Genomic DNA, 16,876 nt, shown 5'->3' with positions numbered 1-16,876 from the left:
TCTGCCACGACCTGTTTGGGTTACAAATTATTATTTATTTTAAAATGACAATCTGTAGTTCGCCCCAACCCAGCCACTGGTCCAAGCACAACTCTGAGCCACCAAGGAGGATTTGAGATCTGAGAGGTTCGCTCTGAGCTCCTGGTGGCGAAACGAATGCAAAACAAGAGTTCTCACCCTGAATATAGAAATATTCCATCCGGAAGTGATTTTGCATGTAGCTTGTTGACTCCGTTTGTTAAGTGATAGTGGCGGATGCATATACCTGTTGGCCCACACGAGAGAAAACAAACAGAGAAAGGGGAAGGAGAAGAAAAAACGAGTGCACAAAATGTTCTGTATGCCCGTGACGGTTTCCCCCGGGGATACGATTCAGCCGTAAAGAAGCAGGCTGGGAATGGAGAACCAGAGTGACATCCTGCCAGTACCAGAAGTAGGGCAAATCAGAGGGGTATGGAGACACACACACACACACACACACACACACACACACACACACACACACTATATGCCTCTGTCATGAAAAAGAGGGCAAAGTCATGCGTGTCTTTTTGAGAGCAGAAATGGAAACTGGTACGCCACACTGTACATTCCCCCCCCCCCTCCCTGTCACAAGGAAATACACACACACACACACACACACACACACACACACACACACACACACACACACACACACACACACACACTCCCTCACATTTCTGACTGTCATCAGGTGTGAGCAAAGAAGATATGTCACATCAGTCAAACCCCCCCCCCTCCCTCCAGGGGTAATGGAACATTTCTGCCGCAGCACATGACGCGAAGATTGTGCGAGTTCTTCTCGGAAGTGCAACTGAGATTCGATCAGTTCATCACTCCCCTCGGATGATGACAGCGCGTTCGCCGAGGAGATTGTTTCCCTCGTACGTGGGCTATGAGATACCTGCATATAGCCACGTGAAGGACAGTGTTAGCTGTGTGCGACCAGAGATAGCTAATCCATTAAGCTTAGAGATGAGCTGTGTTGCATGACCCTGCCCGGCCCAGGCTCACACCAACCACCCACCAAGGTCCCAGACACTCAGCCCACAGTACTGTCTGCTCTCACGGCTCAATCAGGCTGAGATATCTTATGCCCGGAGCAGGAGTGGAATATACCTTGGGGGGAAAATGGTGTATTACAAGCGCCTTATAAGGCTTGTGTTCTGCTTCTGCGACGGTTTAAACTTGTTTTAAAGTCTGTACAAGACTACAGACTTTTCACATTTTAGTGCGACAGTTTGAAGATATATGTAAAATTTATCTTTGGTGTGTGGAGGAAACAAAACATCATCTTGGGGTTTTGGGAAACACGATCAACATTTTTCACCATTTTATGGACCAAACAACCAAACGACTGATTAATCTGTCGATTATTTTCTCGATTAATCGATTATGAAAATAATCGTTTGTTGCAGCCCTTATATATATATATATATTTACATATTTATATATACATCCTTCCATTAACATCATGTACAACAGCCATAACATGTATAAAAACAATCAAGCATTTTAGTACAATACAATGCTACAGGTATACATAATCATTTTGCAAAGTAAAAGATACTGTTGACTCAAAATGTGTCAAGCTATTTGGATCCATCTTTACCAACAGCACATGGGTGAGGAGGCTGCACGAGTGATTCCAGTGAAATAAGGTCAACGTCGGCCGCCTGACGGCGTATCGGGTTACGGCTGCAGATAAGCAGAGGAGTGAGTGTTTTACACCACTTAACTCCGATGTCTGCATTTACTTACCCGAGGCTACACGAGTAACTTGAGCATCGTTTCAGCGTGTTGATGCATGCCAGCACTTCTGCCAAGCACAGCCCCTGACAGCCCCTGACTGCTGCTGCTGCTGCTGCTGCTGCTGCTGCTGCTGCTGCTGCTGCTGCTGCTGCCTCTGTTTCGACAGCGCTCTGTTATTCACTGGCCTGGAGAACACGCTGGTCTGTGGCATGAGATGTTTGTTAGATGTGGGAACTCGTGTGTGTGTGTGTGTGTGTGTGTGTGTGTGTTTATCATATGGCAGTGATGCTCACTGAAACATACATGCGCCGAATTTGCACCATGCTCTTTAAAGCGTAATGTAACTTGTCGCAGCTTTTCTCGACGTCGAGAAAACACTAATGATGAATGGCCCACGAGCCGAAGAGAATGAATTCCTTTATTTTTCTGAATATATAATTAGGGCCCCGGGTGACTGCTTGCTTTCTTGAATGCATGCTGGAGTTGAAAAGTATGACCTTGTTTGGTTTGTGTACAAAGTCTTTGCCAGTCAACTTCGGTCAAGTAGGGAAAAAAAGAAAAGAAAACCTGCTCTTTTTTGTTTGCGTCCTGCACAAGGTTGAGGCGGTCATGGTGCTGTGCATCCGATGTGATGGATGAACCGGAGCAGGGATTCTCACAAGTTTTAATGTCACAGATAAAAAAAGGCCTAAAACAAAAAAGAAATATCATGCTCCACCACATTCTGACCCATGTCTCTCACATGTGAGAGGGTCTGCTGCATGGGCTCAATTTGGTTTTGATGTGTTTTAAATCAAACATGGGGAAATCAAAGTGGTAAAAGCAACAGCTGTGATCAGAATCGTTATATGTAGCCACATACAGTCTACATACTCCAAAAGTATAACATCATGTTTTGTGATTCGCAATTAGTCAAGAGGGAAGTACAAAAGTTAACGATGATAAACCATTTTCCACAGGTAAAGGAAGAAAGCTGGTGAAATAAAATGTTAGCAATTTAATCATGAATTAAAAATACATACAAGTAGTAACAGGAAGTAATGGTTATGGGCGTTTCGCCATATCATTTCTGGCTGTAGAGCATTCAGGCAATACAATGTTTTTAAAAACACAAAGCCAATTGAAGTTCATGTAATAATTCACAACGGGCTGGTTTACGGTGAATTTATTCAGTTCAATTGACCACAGCTTCACTTTTCTCAAGTGGCTCTCAGGCAAGTTTCAAGTGATTGTAAGCAGCTTGTCCACAGTGTACTGACACACTGTACAGAGGCTGTTCAAAAGTGTACGAAACATTAAACGTATAAAAATACGAGGAATTGAGAAGACAGCTTTAATTCTACTTAAACCTCTTCTTCATTGGTCCTAGATCCCAGTTACAGCACATACAAAAATTAGGGATATGTTTTCAACCACACTTGCAAATGTACATGTGCTGCAAGTGCATATATTAAAAAAAATATAACACACATGAGAATGTATTGTGGACTTATTAACGGCTAACCGTATATTTACAGCAACTCTTAAGGATTTCCTTATTTGCTGCATGTGTTTGTAACAACCGCACTAAAGAATTCAAACCACGTTTATTGTTTTGTGTGATTTTTTTCTCTTCCTGTTTGCAGTTGGTTGCCAACACGGTGCTGTTCACCAGTGTCAACCTGTCAGGGCTGTTTGTACGCATCCTGACGGAGCGAGCCCAGAGGAAGGCCTTCCTGCAGGCTCGCAACTGCATCGAGGAGAGACTCCGTATGGAGGACGAGAACGAGAAGCAGGTACAGGCAACCGTGCACCGCTGAAACTCCGGGTAAAATTAGATGTGTGTGTGTGTGTGTGTGTGTGTGTGTGTGTGTGTGAGAGAGAGAGAGTCATTTCCACACATTATTCATTTCTGTTAGATTTCATACCTTTTTGTCTGGCACATTCCTTATCGCCACTAACACTTTGTCCTATGATAACTTTGCTGTATTTGACTGTATAAATGTATATTTAAACTTAGTTTATCTGTCCGCTCTCTTTCTCCCCCCCGTCTCTCTACCACACACACACACACACACACACACACACACACACACACACACACACACACACACACACTCTCTCTTAGGAACGCCTGCTAATGAGTCTGTTGCCCAGGAACGTAGCTATGGAGATGAAAGAGGATTTCCTGAAGCCCCCAGAAAGGATCTTTCACAAAATCTACATCCAGCGCCATGACAATGTCAGGTAGGACTCTCTCTCACATCACAAGCCCAACACAACCACAAAGCTGTCGCAGCAATATCTGTCGCTGCTCTGGGCTGTGAATTGACTTAACTGATGCTACTTTTAATATTGGCAATTGGAGATATATGCTCTGTTCTCCTCGTGGGATAATTTCCCACGTGCTTCAGTAGTGGAATAAATGTTGTCTGAGTGCATTAGAGCACGTGTTAAGCAGGAGCTGAATAACTTGACCAAGCATGTCCTTGGGAGAGAAACTGAAAGCTACACAAAATACCATGATCTGATCCAACAGTGTCCTAAAACACGAAACACAGCCCCGGGCTGCAAAAGCTGATGTATTCAATTCTTCACTCTGAATATCAAGGGCTAGTCCCTGACACACTTCTCTATCGTCCGTCCAGATAACGTTGAAATTATGGTAAAGGTTTTTGTTTAGTATGAGCGGCAAATTCTGGAGCAACGGAAGGGCAATGCTACACATGCTACAAGGAAGTAATCCAACATCTGCTGACGCCAAGGTTAAAATCTGCTCATAATTTCAGCCCTCGGAGGCAACAAGCTCTATACCCCAGTATCCCTATTTGAGAAGTTAGAGGATTTGCCTTTTCAGTGGCTGTGTCAAAACAAGGCAAACACAACTGAGGTTTTAGACAATGTTACTGGTACATTTTCACTTGGTTCAGTATGTCCCAATTGAAGTAATTATGCTTTACATAAGAAAAGTAGCAGAGTCCCCGTGTAAAAATATGGTTTTCCTGACAGTTACAACCAACTAAATATTCAGAGTTAAAGTCCAAACATAATAAGCAAAATGATAGGTAATAGTACCAACTGTAATTATTTTATTATTATTTGTTATGTATTACTTTATTATTTTCACTGAAGTAGCATAATGTCATAGCTAGTACAGAGGGAGCTAGTTTACACTACTTGATACACAACTGAGTAGTTTTATTCAACTGACTGGATATGTAAAAAATCTTAATCTGCCATGTAGCGACAGCTGTCCGATAAATGTAAGGGGACTTTTAAGTCCAAAGTTTCTTCCAAAGTTGAGTAAGAGTATAAAATTATATGAAATGGAAATATTAATACTCAAAAGCTTGTTCAAGTACAGTACTTTGTTACAATCCACCAGTGCACATCTGCATCTCCAGACTCCTGCAGCTGTAGTTAGCTGTGATTGACCTTTGAACCCGTTTGTCCGCAGTGAACCAATCTCCTGAGTCTGTCTTCTTCTTCTACTTCTTTTTCTTCTTCGGCACCTTTTTAGTATCTGTGTCTCATATTCTATTGTTTAATCTCTCCTATCGTGCTCCGACACTCCCTTGTTTCCTTCCCTCAACCGTCTCCTCTTCCTCCTTTCCTCTGTGTTCTCGGAGTAGCAGTGGGTTTGAGCAGCAGGGTTTTCTTAGTCCCTGGATTAAGTTGCTACAAGGGATTAAATGCAATGGAGACCAAATTCTGGTTGCATAACTTGTGTGTGTGTGTGTGTGTGTGTGTGTGTGTACGTGTGTGTGTGTGCGTGTGTGTGCAGTAGTTAAATATGGAAGCATCTCAGTGGAGCTCGTCTGATTGCTTTTTATGCCTTGAACTCCTTCGGATAGCGGCCCCCCCTTTGAGTGTGATCTAAACTGGATGCAGACGTGATTTATGTGATTTGGGTGGACTGTAATTAGAAAGTAAACAGTGTGCAGCGCAATTTACTCGGAGTTTTCTTCATTATGTTCAGAGTCTGTGGGCAGCGTTTGATCTGATTAACAACCAGCCTGGGGAATATTGTAGTAATCAGTCACCAAGTCAGTTAAAATAACTCTTGTCAGAAAATGTTTTTAAAAAATCTATTATGACCTGTCATAAACAGGAGGTTTCATGATGTTCACAGATGCTCATTCGCTCCAACGAAATTGCAGTTCATCCTTCAAAATTGTGTTGTAAGCACATCGCGCCCCCTTTATTGGCCCGACGTCAGCACATCCACTGCCCACATAGTGCAGCTCCAGAGGGGCCCATCCAGAGTTAACCTTTGAGTTGCAATGCGGCTTGTGTCCTCCGCTATGTGATTAAATTGAAATCACTTTTGCCAAAATATCTACGGTAATGCCTCCCATGGAGGGAAATATGAGATTGTCATAATTGGGGGAACAACTCCCCTCGAACATGTGCCATCGTGGAGGAAACTCTGTACGAGGGCGTGAGGGAGTTTAAAATCAGACGATATTACATATTAGACATGTTCGTGTTACCGCGGGAACAACCATGTGTGAACTGTGGCACTTTGTCTGCTGGAGATGAAGAGTTTAATGGGTTGAGGGATGAGGTTTTGACCTTGAGCGGTGAGTATGTGGCAGTACAGTAGGTTCGCTCGAGGCAAAACGCTGAGGCTGGAGCAACTGCAAGCTGTTGCCAAGAGTGCTGCCTTTATTGTTCTGAAGATTTTGCCGGAGGACATTTCAAATCTGATACAGGAAGTTCCCCTGGGTAGAATCCAGTCTGCAGCCTCTGGGCCTTTTAAGCGATCCAACGTATGACATCACAAGTGCATTTGAGGTGTAAATTTACTCAATGAAAACAACTGCAAGTTCTAATATCAAATATCTACAGCAACTTTTACTGAGTTAACTCCTTGTTGGTGAACATAAATGCAGCTTAACGCACTGTTAAAAGCTTATGTGTTCTCCTTTTTAAATGCACTTTATGCACATTAATGATGTGCAAGTACTTAAACACTTTTAAGAGCTGAATATGCACCATTACTAACTTGTGGCTTATTTTAAATCAACTGGCATCTTGTGACCCACATCACGTGCCGGTCAGTCTCCAATCTTTTTCACTAACAAGCATCACAGCACGTCCACCCACACCTGCGACCGTCACCTATTGGTCAGTACTATCTGTCAATCAAGCTGTCTCACTCACGCCCCAATGCATTCTGTGCTTTATCGTCCATTCTACTCTGAACGGAACCATCGTTTACTAAATGAACATCAAGCTGCATTGAAGGAACTTGAAACTGGCGATTGAACCAGACCATAGTAACTCTACGACTCCACTCAGACATTGTGCATCTATATGCTCACAACAAAACACATGGATCTGAAATAAATTACCGTTGTCACGAGCAAAACTGGGCCTCTCCTCTTAACAGCCACCAAATGTAACAACAAGATTTCGTAGTGCGGTTTTCAGCCTTTGTGTCTTCACTCAACTGCTCCGCTCTGTATTTGTTTTTGCAATAAGAGAAAATGGGCGTCTTGCGAGAAGCTGATCGTATTAATTCTCATAGTAAATGAAATCTATAAATAAAACGCAGACATGTCATCGACCGTGCTCACACCCATTATCCGTATGCTTCTCTTGAATGATTGTTACAGGCGGGACAGTGAAATGATGATTGATTTTTGCAACCAGCTTGTCTGAGTTTACATTTCCGTCCCTTCCAGAGAATCGCAGATCGAGACACAGCCTGCTGGAAACACGCAGGGGTAGTTTCCAATCAGCGGTTTCACTGTGAACGTGCTTATTCGAGACAATTTACAGGAAAAAAACGGAGACTGTGTCATTTTGAACAGTCGTGAAGCAAAATTAGTTGTGTTACTTCAAGGGGTGAAATAACTGGGCATGTGTTGTGTAGGCTGATCGCTCTAAATCAATTTGTTTTTCATCCAGCTCTTTGGTCTGTTGTTGCTGCACAAATTGAAAAAAAAAAAAAAAGCTTCAGATGTATCCATAGCTACTCCTACTGGGTGTTTTATCTTGCCCACTGATCTCAGATATATTTTTCTTATTTCTTATTTTTAGAGACTTAGTCAATTCAACTTAAAGTGTTTACTCTAACGCCGTGTTCAACGTTCTAAATATTTGTCACCCACAGATGGTTGCAGATTGAAACGTTCGCACAGATTGAATCCATTGCCCCTCATTACGGTGACATCTGTGAGACAACAAAATGACATTTAGCAGCCCCACCCCCCACACACACACACACACACACACTCCACCCAGCACTCTGTCACACTGTGAAAACTGCAGCCCACATGAAGACAGCAGTCTGCCGTGTGCGGCGAGAACCGCAGACAGTCAGAGTAGTGCGGGACAGCCAGAGTGTGATGACTAATCCCCTTCGCACCCTCCGTCCCGAGCAGCCCCGCGCTTGTTTCCACGCAGGGGCAAATCGTTCCATTTTTGCTCTGGTGCAGATTGATAACGAGTCGCGTCTCAGGGGCACGCGGGGCACATTAAGACGCCGCAGTTTGCAACACCGGTGAACTTTTTCTCCCTCCCAGTGCGCATCGTCAGGCTATATGAGGAAACACAACGAATAAGACAATCAGTAAAAAAACAAGTCATAATAACTTGGAGGAGTATTAGGGCATTAGGCAAGAAAAAATTTTCCTTTTGCATTTCAAAAATGCAGTCGGAATGTGGACTTTACTCTACTTTACTCTAAATGGGACCATCATTTACATAAACTCTCCTCTCAGGAGAATGTTTCTTCTTTCTTTTTGCAACTGGTGGAGTCGCCCTCTGCTGGTCATTGCAGAGAATACAAGTTTCAGGCACCTCTGCCTTACGCTTCACTTTGCGGGCCCAGTGACCACGTCTATTTTTATGTACCGTCCGATATATTCACGTCCACCTGGGAGACACTAATGTAGGGCCATTGGAATTTCCTGTTTCTTAAAAAGTCAAAACAAACACCGAAGACCCCAGATTTTCTAAGTTCACTTGAAAACCTGGAGCACTTTCGCTCCCGTGCACGAAGGGAACACCAGTTCACCTGGACATGGTGACAGCACCTTGGTGGTTGCATTACACCCTAGAACGGCTCCTCTCCGGCTCCTAACAGGACGTGTCTCCACCTTGATCCCCGTGAGAATGCCCCCGCTTCTATTTTGAGTCACTCCGCTCGACTGTGCTGCCTGTCGGCTAGAGAACGGAACAGGATCTCTCTCTCTCTCTCTTCCCCATTTTCTCACTTGTCCCCCCCCCCAATCTGTAGGTCATTAATTGTTTGATTAGTTTGCCGCAAACACATTATCCGAGGAGAATGTTCAAATCTATTTCGGCTCGGGCTTCTTCCTCGGCATCATTTAAAACAAATTCCTGAGAGCTAATCTGGTCGGGCACCCAATAATCTCACAGTATAACATGCTGCTATAAATAAACCCCGCGTTGACTCATTCGCTGCTTTTCTCTCTCTCTCTCTCTCTGTTACAGCATCCTGTTTGCAGATATAGTTGGTTTCACCAGCCTGGCCTCGCAGTGCACAGCCCAGGAACTGGTGAAGCTTCTGAATGAGCTGTTTGGAAAGTTTGATGAGCTCGCCACGGTGAGTCTGTTTCCCTTCCTTGAACAAATGTCCCTCGAATTACAGACACTGTTGGCACAGAGAGCTGCTCTTTTTCTGTGTGCACACACATTTTGACATAGTGTGTGTGTTTGTGTGTGTGTGTGTGTGTGTGTGTGTGTGTGTGTGTGCGTGTGCGTGTGTGTGTGTGTGCCCTGCTTTGGCCACAGGCTGCTGGCACATGCCACTGTTGTACCAGCTTAGCATAATGTCACAGTGAATACTGGAGGCCCGTATGATGCTTAATGTGATTACCGAGCGCTTCATTTGAGGAAGAGTTGACAGACCTCTTTAGCCGAGGCCAGATTCACCCAGGGCGAAACCTCGCCTCCACTCAGGTCGTGTGAAAACAGAAGGGGCCGCAGAGTTTCACTTGTCCCAATCTCTCTTGGTGGACACGTGGAGGAGATTTCAGATTTCCAGTGCGGAAATATCCGCTCAACTACACTGCTGTGAGTTTTCTAAACCGCTGCGGTGAAACTACGGTCGCTCTGAAACGCGTCACTGCCGACGTCGGCTCCTAAAGCGGTATCGTTCCTCTCGCCGGGATTGTGAGTTTGGCGAGAAGGTGGAGGCCCTGAGCCCCTGCAGATCGCCCTGCCACGGCCTTGTCTACGTGTAATCTGGCCTCTATTACTTACACAGGGCACGTGCCCTGGTCCAATCCAATAATCCGCGGGATTACAACTAACCCCTTTTTGCTTTCACAGAAGTATTTTCTTGGCTTTTTAGAGGTTCTATCTTTAACTTGTTTGTTTGCTCCGTGCAAAATTGGAAGGAGAAAAAAGGAGACTTGTTTTTGTCCAATAATTGTCATTGCTGTCACAATTAATCTTGGGTCACTTACTTTACCTGGCTCTTGCTGTGTTGTGTTTCAGCCGCAGACTGTTCTTTTTGGAAAGTTGCAGTTTTATTTTCTTCCGGAGATACATTTGGCAAAAAACAAGATGATTCCATGAATCACAACCATAGAGTCTGTATATAAAGACGGACGTAGTCACTGGGAAGCCGATTGTCTGAAGCCTGTATCTATTTAGAAAATGTCTCTAATATTTCATAACGTCAGTCAACAGTTTCCTGAGGAGTTTCTGACCTGAGGTCTCAATCTCTGGTTTCAAGTCTTCAAAACAGCATGATGTTCATATTTTATAGATTATGGCACTATTATAGATGACAAAGCACAGTATGCATTGGGGCATACATAGAATGTGATTGACAGCTAGTACCGTCCAACGGGTGAAGGTCGCAGGTGTAGGTGGACATGCAGTGGACGAGTTCTCCGTCTGGCGCCCATCCACCCGCTCCTCCAAATGTGGTTACTGCAGGTTTGAAAAAAACAAACAAGCAAGGCTCCAAGGCTTGATTACAACACACAGACACACACACGCACACACACACACACACACACACACACACACACACACACATTTCAAGCTTCATTTCAAATACGCTCCATTTAACTGCTGCTGCATATGATGCCAGTAATCTGGCCAGGAGAAATGCAGTCTTGAGCCACTGCAATGTTCTTTCTTTGCTGTTGTGATACGAACTGTCTCCTTCTTTTAGTTACAACTGAATAGACCGGTCTGATCTCCACTCGGCTGTAAAGCCGGGAGCCTCATGTTGCACCGAGAGGCCGTCCCCAGCCATGAGACGTGTCATCAAATGTTCCAGCCTTTGCCCTGAACCAGAGCCCCACTCATTCTGATCAGCTTTGGCAGGAAGTGGCGGTGACGGTGACTCATGGTTGTGGCCACTGTGGGCACGCGGACTGTTGTCGTTCCACACGAATAGCGGGCGATGCCACATGGCCACCGGTTATCGTCTCATAATACCATTCCAGCACCATCCCCACACCACCTGTCCACTCGTTGGACTTGTCGAGCGGCACGGGAAGTGGGCCAGGAACGCAGTGTTCTCCTAAAGTGCTGCTGAGGAACAAGTCTCCTCTCCTCCTCTCCTCCTCTCCTCTCCTCTCCTCTCCTCCTCTCCTCCCCCTTCCTCTCCTCTCCTCCTCTCCTCTCCTCCTCTCCCCTCCTCTCCTCTCCTCTCCTCCTCTCCTCCCCCTTCCTCTCCTCTCCTCCTCTCCTCTCCTCTCCTCCTCTCCTCTCCTCTCCTCTCCTCTGCTCTCCTCCTCTCCTCCTCTCCTCCTCTCCTCTCCTCTACCCTCCCCTCCTCTCCTCTCCTCCTCTCCTCCTCTCCTCTCCTCCTCCCCTCCTCTCCTCTCCTCCCCTCCTCTCCTCTCCTCTCCTCCCCTCCTCTCCTCTCCTCTCCTCTCCTCCTCTCCTCCTCTCCTCCTCTCCTCCTCTCCTCTCCTCCTCCCCTCCTCTCCTCTCCTCTCCTCCTCTCCTCCTCTCCTCCTCTCCTCTCCTCTCCCCTCCTCTCCTCTCCTCTCCTCTCTCCTCCTCTCCTCCTCTCCTCCTCTCCTCTCCTCTACCCTCCCCTCCTCTCCTCTCCTCCTCTCCTCCTCTCCCCTCCTCTCCTCCTCTCCTCCTCTCCTCTTCCCTCCTCTCCCCTCCTCTCCTCTCCTCTCCTCCTCTCCTCTCCTCTCCTCTCCTCTGCTCTCCTCCTCTCCTCCTCTCCTCCTCTCCTCCTCTCCTCTCCTCTCCTCTCCTCCTCTCCTCCTCTCCTCTCCTCTCCTCCTCTCCTCTCCTCCTCCCCTCCTCTCCTCTCCTCTCCTCCTCTCCTCCTCTCCTCTCCTCTCCTCCTCTCCTCCTCTCCCCTCCTCTCCTCTCCTCTCCTCCTCTCCTCCTCTCCTCTCCTCTCCTCCTCTCCTCCTCTCCCCTCCCCTCCTCTCCTCTCCTCCTCTCCTCCTCTCCTCTCCTCTCCTCCTCCCCTCCCCTCCTCTCCTCTCCTCTCCTCCTCCCCTCCTCTCCTCCTCTCCTCTCCTCTCCTCCTCCCCTCCTCTCCTCCTCTCCTCTCCTCCTCTCCTCTCCTCTCCTCTCCTCCTCTCCTCTCCTCCTCTCCTCCTCCCCTCCTCTCCTCTCCTCCTCCCCTCCTCTCCTCTCCTCCTCTCCTCTCCTCTCCTCCTCTCCTCTCCTCCTCCCCTCCTCTCCTCTCCTCTCCTCCTCTCCTCCTCTCCTCTCCTCTCCTCCTCTCCTCCTCTCCCCTCCTCTCCTCTCCTCTCCTCCTCTCCTCCTCTCCTCTCCTCTCCTCCTCTCCTCCTCTCCCCTCCCCTCCTCCCCTCCCCTCCTCTCCTCTCCTCCTCTCCTCTCCTCTCCTCCTCTCCTCCTCTCCTCTCCTCTCCTCCTCCCCTCCCCTCCTCTCCTCTCCTCTCCTCCTCCCCTCCTCTCCTCCTCTCCTCTCCTCTCCTCCTCCCCTCCTCTCCTCCTCTCCTCTCCTCCTCTCCTCTCCTCTCCTCTCCTCCTCTCCTCTCCTCCTCTCCTCCTCCCCTCCTCTCCTCTCCTCCTCCCCTCCTCTCCTCTCCTCCTCCTCCTCCCCTCCTCTCCTCTCCTCTCCTCCTCTCCTCTCCTCCTCCCCTCCTCTCCTCCTCTCCTCTCCTCTCCTCCTCTCCTCCTCTCCTCCTCTCCTCTCCCCTCCTCTCCCCTCCTCTCCTCTCCTCGTGCTATATCAGAAAGTCTGACTTCAATCTCCTCTCTTAACTTCACATACTCACACCAGTTTCTGAATTTCATACACAATCGAACCTTTAGATGATTTTGTGTGTGAGCATTCAACCCCTGATGTGCTAATTCTGTTTACCCATCCTGTGTCAAAGAGACATACTTTTTTTCTTTCTTTAAATCATTATCATAGAGTGATAATTCTCCAGTGTTCCACTTCACACATTTCACCACTTTCTAATCTAACAATATTAATTTATGCATCTTGAGAAATGTTCTATTCGTGGCCGTGTCTGTGCTCTCACGTGTCGTCTGTTTCAAGTAGATATGCCGGGGCCCCGGAGGGAAAGTCTGTGTCGCCAATATGCTACAGTAGTCTTGCAAAGCTCGCGGTCAGTAAAGGAAGTCGCAATACCCTTTGGGTCCTGAGTCGGGCATGAACTTTAATTTTGGCAGTGTTAGTCCGGGTCTGAAAGATGCAGGTTGTGGCTGGGGGTGTTTCTAAGGTCTATTCGGAGCGACTATTTTCCTTGTGGACCTATGGGGAAAAAACAAATTGAAATTGAAAATTGACAGGAAACCCATTATTCACACTGATCTGTAAATGCTGTTGGATTCCCACCACCCACGAGGACACAAGCTGGGAGTAATTATAACTCTCCGCCACCAGGCTGAGAATCTGCCGACCGGCACTGGGACCGAAATGCGAGGGGGCGAAAACATCTCGACAGCGCTGTGAAACCAAACAAAGTGATTGTTCTATTCATGATGAAACAAACTGAGGGTGGGTTTTTTTTCTTCGTCTATTGTTTGCTATCTTTAATAAATAATGATGACGATGACTAGAATGTGAACTCGAACGCCAACTGGTCATCTTCCCCTCACTCGCACTCCCTCTCTCTGGCTGAGACGGGAACTGATGAACTGATTCCATATTAAAATCAATAGTTCTGGATCGGATGTGCAGTATATGCACAGTGTGTGTGTGTGTGTGTGTGTGTTTGGGGTGGCTGTTTCCATGGCAGAGCTTCACAGAGCTTTTCATTCTTGCCTCTCTTTTTTCTCTCCTCTCACAACACCTCAATGCATCACAGCTTTCAGACTCCTCCGCTCCTTGTCTCTCAGCTTTTTGATTGACACGCAGCAGCCTACTTCCCTCTACTGTGTCTTTTATGCCCCCGTGGTTCTCTGCACTCTCTTCCACTCATGTTTCCATTTTTAAAATGGCTCAATGATATACTCATCTACTGTCTCTTACAAGTCAGAATTCCCCTTTTTTTTCTTCTTCTTCTTCTTCTGTTCACACATACTGCGAAAGCTTTAAACAGACTGCGTTGCGTGAATGCATTTAGATAATTCATTGCCCTATTTGTGTCCTTGAACTATTATTCCCTGTTTGAACATTATACTGCAAGTATTGTAAGAAAACCAAAGTTGTGCAATTCCACTTGAGATGTCTTTTTGTGAAGTGACCTGTTCTTGTAAAGAGTCCTGAAACAGTGGAAGATGTTGAACTACAAACAAATATATGTCCCAAGTAAAATAATATTTTGCAGAGAAGTTAACTTTGAAAACCCCTTTATACATATATATATATATATATATATATATATATATATATATATATATATATATATATATAACACCTGCAGGTTAACATAAAACAAAAGCTTTAAAATAAAAATGTTGCACAAAATCAGTATATATATATATATATATATATGTTAACACCTGCAGGTTAACATAAAACAAAAGCTTTAAAATAAAAATGTTGCACAAAATCAGTAACACTGTTAAAGATGCTGGCAAAAAAAATATATATATATATATATATATATAATTTTTTTTAGATAAAACACAAAGATTGTTCACTGGCCACACTCTGACAGCTGCCTCCCAGAAACTGAAGTCTGGGTGTAAACACCAAAAATAAAAACCCTGTTTGGGTTTGTCCCATGCGCAGGTGCAGGGATCAATGTCAAGTCCTTCAGTTTCCCTCAGATGCTTATAGTGCTGGAAACTGTGGACTGGAGCAAAACCCAAACCAAACAAACCAGCTTGGCTTATGGAGGAGAGAGAGAGAGAAGGGGGGGGGGGGGGGGGGGGGGATCATAATGATAGTTGCAATTGCAGTGAACACACTGTAAGTAAGGAGGGGGGAAAGATATCTGTGCTCCTTTTGTCCAGTTCCCGATCAAATGTCCAGAAACCGGCACCGTGCATGAAAAAAAATCTAACCGCCTGGGAACATTGAACAGTTGTCATTTGTCATATCTGTTAAATATATCCCCCACGTTTAATAGGTTTATATCACAGATCTCCAACACCTGCTCGCTCCCACCCACCAGGCCGGGGTGGGTGGAGGAAGTGTTGATATGTTATTCATTTGTGTTGCACATAAATTATTCTACATTAGTGCACGTCGATGAGGGGGGGCTGTTGGGAAAAGAGGAAAAAAAGAGGGAAATATCTAATTGTCAGAGCTTGGAGAGAAATTCTGTGGCACAAGATTTTGACCCATTGCAGTGAATCACGGTCGGCTAATATTGATGAAATGCTGACGTGAAATCCTTCAACAAGCCAAGGCAGAATGGGTTGTTGAATTCATGTAATAGTCTCTTATTAAGATTGTACATTGACCTGGTGCAGCATGATCCCAGTTTGGGCATGTTTAGGTTCACGTACGTCATCGATGGTGAGATTTAAATTGTCGAGGTCAAGGCCACTGGAGACATTAACGCTATGCCAGAAGAACTTAACGCCTCCCGTTAATGTTAATCTAATCTAAACTTGTGTCCGTCCTCGATGTGATATACAAACTGTGTTGTGCCGTTCGTGGTCGATCCCCTCTCGTAGCACACGGAAGACGGCATCGATCGGGCGCTGTGATAAACAGTGTTGGAGCTGCGATCCATCCGCTTCACGTGTCTGAATTTAGTTTTCCTCATTTTAAGGCAAATCTCCTGGGACCATCATAGCCTGGGAACAGAAAGTGTCATATAGTGAGTTGTGCTTTTAATTACAATCAAGGGAAATGTCATTTTCTTCGCTGGGTTCTGCTTCTCTACGTTGTTGGAGGCCCCAACAGAGGGCAGATTCGGATCCAGAGAGACAAGCGCGCGTTCTGTCTCACGTGTCCTTTCTGATGCCCAAAGCTACAGGAGTGGAAGCCCTTAATCTTCAGCCCCGTCAGTAATGTGTTCACAGCATTGATCTTTGTCTTCGCATCAAATACTGCCGCTCTTTCTTTCGGAGACTTGTAGGAAATGAGCCGCTGCCGCTGCCGCTGCTGCTGCTGCTCTCAGCTGGCTCATCTTTTCCCTCATGATAATTCACCGAACGCCCCCCCCCCCCCCCCGCCCCGTATTTGTCTCTTTGTCTCAGCCGTTTTGTCTGCCTCTGTTTGTCTGTGTGCACTGAAGTGGTTGCTAATTTGCATCCCCCTTGTAAACAAATGCAGCACACTACTGTATGTAGGCACAGGCGACCGGTGATACCAACCACGCCACCCTTTTTTTTTTAGGCCCCTCAATATCTTCGGAAGATCACTAAAAACGCGACAGGAACAATCGAACTATGCTCTTTAAAGAATAGTGTTACCGACCATCTCTTCCGCACTGGTGACCGCTGAGATTGCCCACAACGCGTCGGTCACATGACGGCGGTAATCCTGCGCGGGTCTGAATCAGCTCCTAAACCCTCACAGTGCAGATTAGCAAAGGAAAAGTACAGAGTAGGAGACTCTGTAAGTACCAGGGCTTTCCCTGCTTCCTGCAGCTTCAGCCGGGCCGCGTAGCACCATCTGTTACTGCTCCACTGTGACCTGAGTTGCCCCATGGAGATCTCATCGGTTTTGAACTGTCAAATGAACGTTTTTAACAAAGACTTGTAGAGGACAGGATTTAGGTTTAATAGCTGTTGTTTTGGTGAATGCATTAAGATGCCAAATGTAATCTTTTAGGAA

General features: G+C 46.0%; 1 protein-coding gene across 2 annotated transcripts in view; it reads left to right on the top strand.

The window, feature by feature from the left end:
* The window catches only part of LOC118310526 (adenylate cyclase type 1-like), a 33,770-nt gene that overhangs the window by 1,453 nt on the left and 15,441 nt on the right, over positions 1-16,876 (top strand). For both annotated transcript variants that reach the window (XM_035633522.2, XM_035633521.2), the window contains exons 2-4: positions 3,399-3,548; positions 3,881-3,999; positions 9,220-9,331. In XM_035633522.2, the coding sequence (XP_035489415.1) occupies positions 3,399-3,548; positions 3,881-3,999; positions 9,220-9,331 (381 nt within the window). The remainder of the gene's footprint in view (positions 1-3,398; positions 3,549-3,880; positions 4,000-9,219; positions 9,332-16,876) is intronic.

Source organism: Scophthalmus maximus, chromosome 5 (genome assembly GCF_022379125.1).
Source record: "Scophthalmus maximus strain ysfricsl-2021 chromosome 5, ASM2237912v1, whole genome shotgun sequence".
NCBI lineage: Eukaryota > Metazoa > Chordata > Actinopteri > Pleuronectiformes > Scophthalmidae > Scophthalmus > Scophthalmus maximus.
This window is presented reverse-complemented; position numbering and strand designations above follow the sequence as displayed.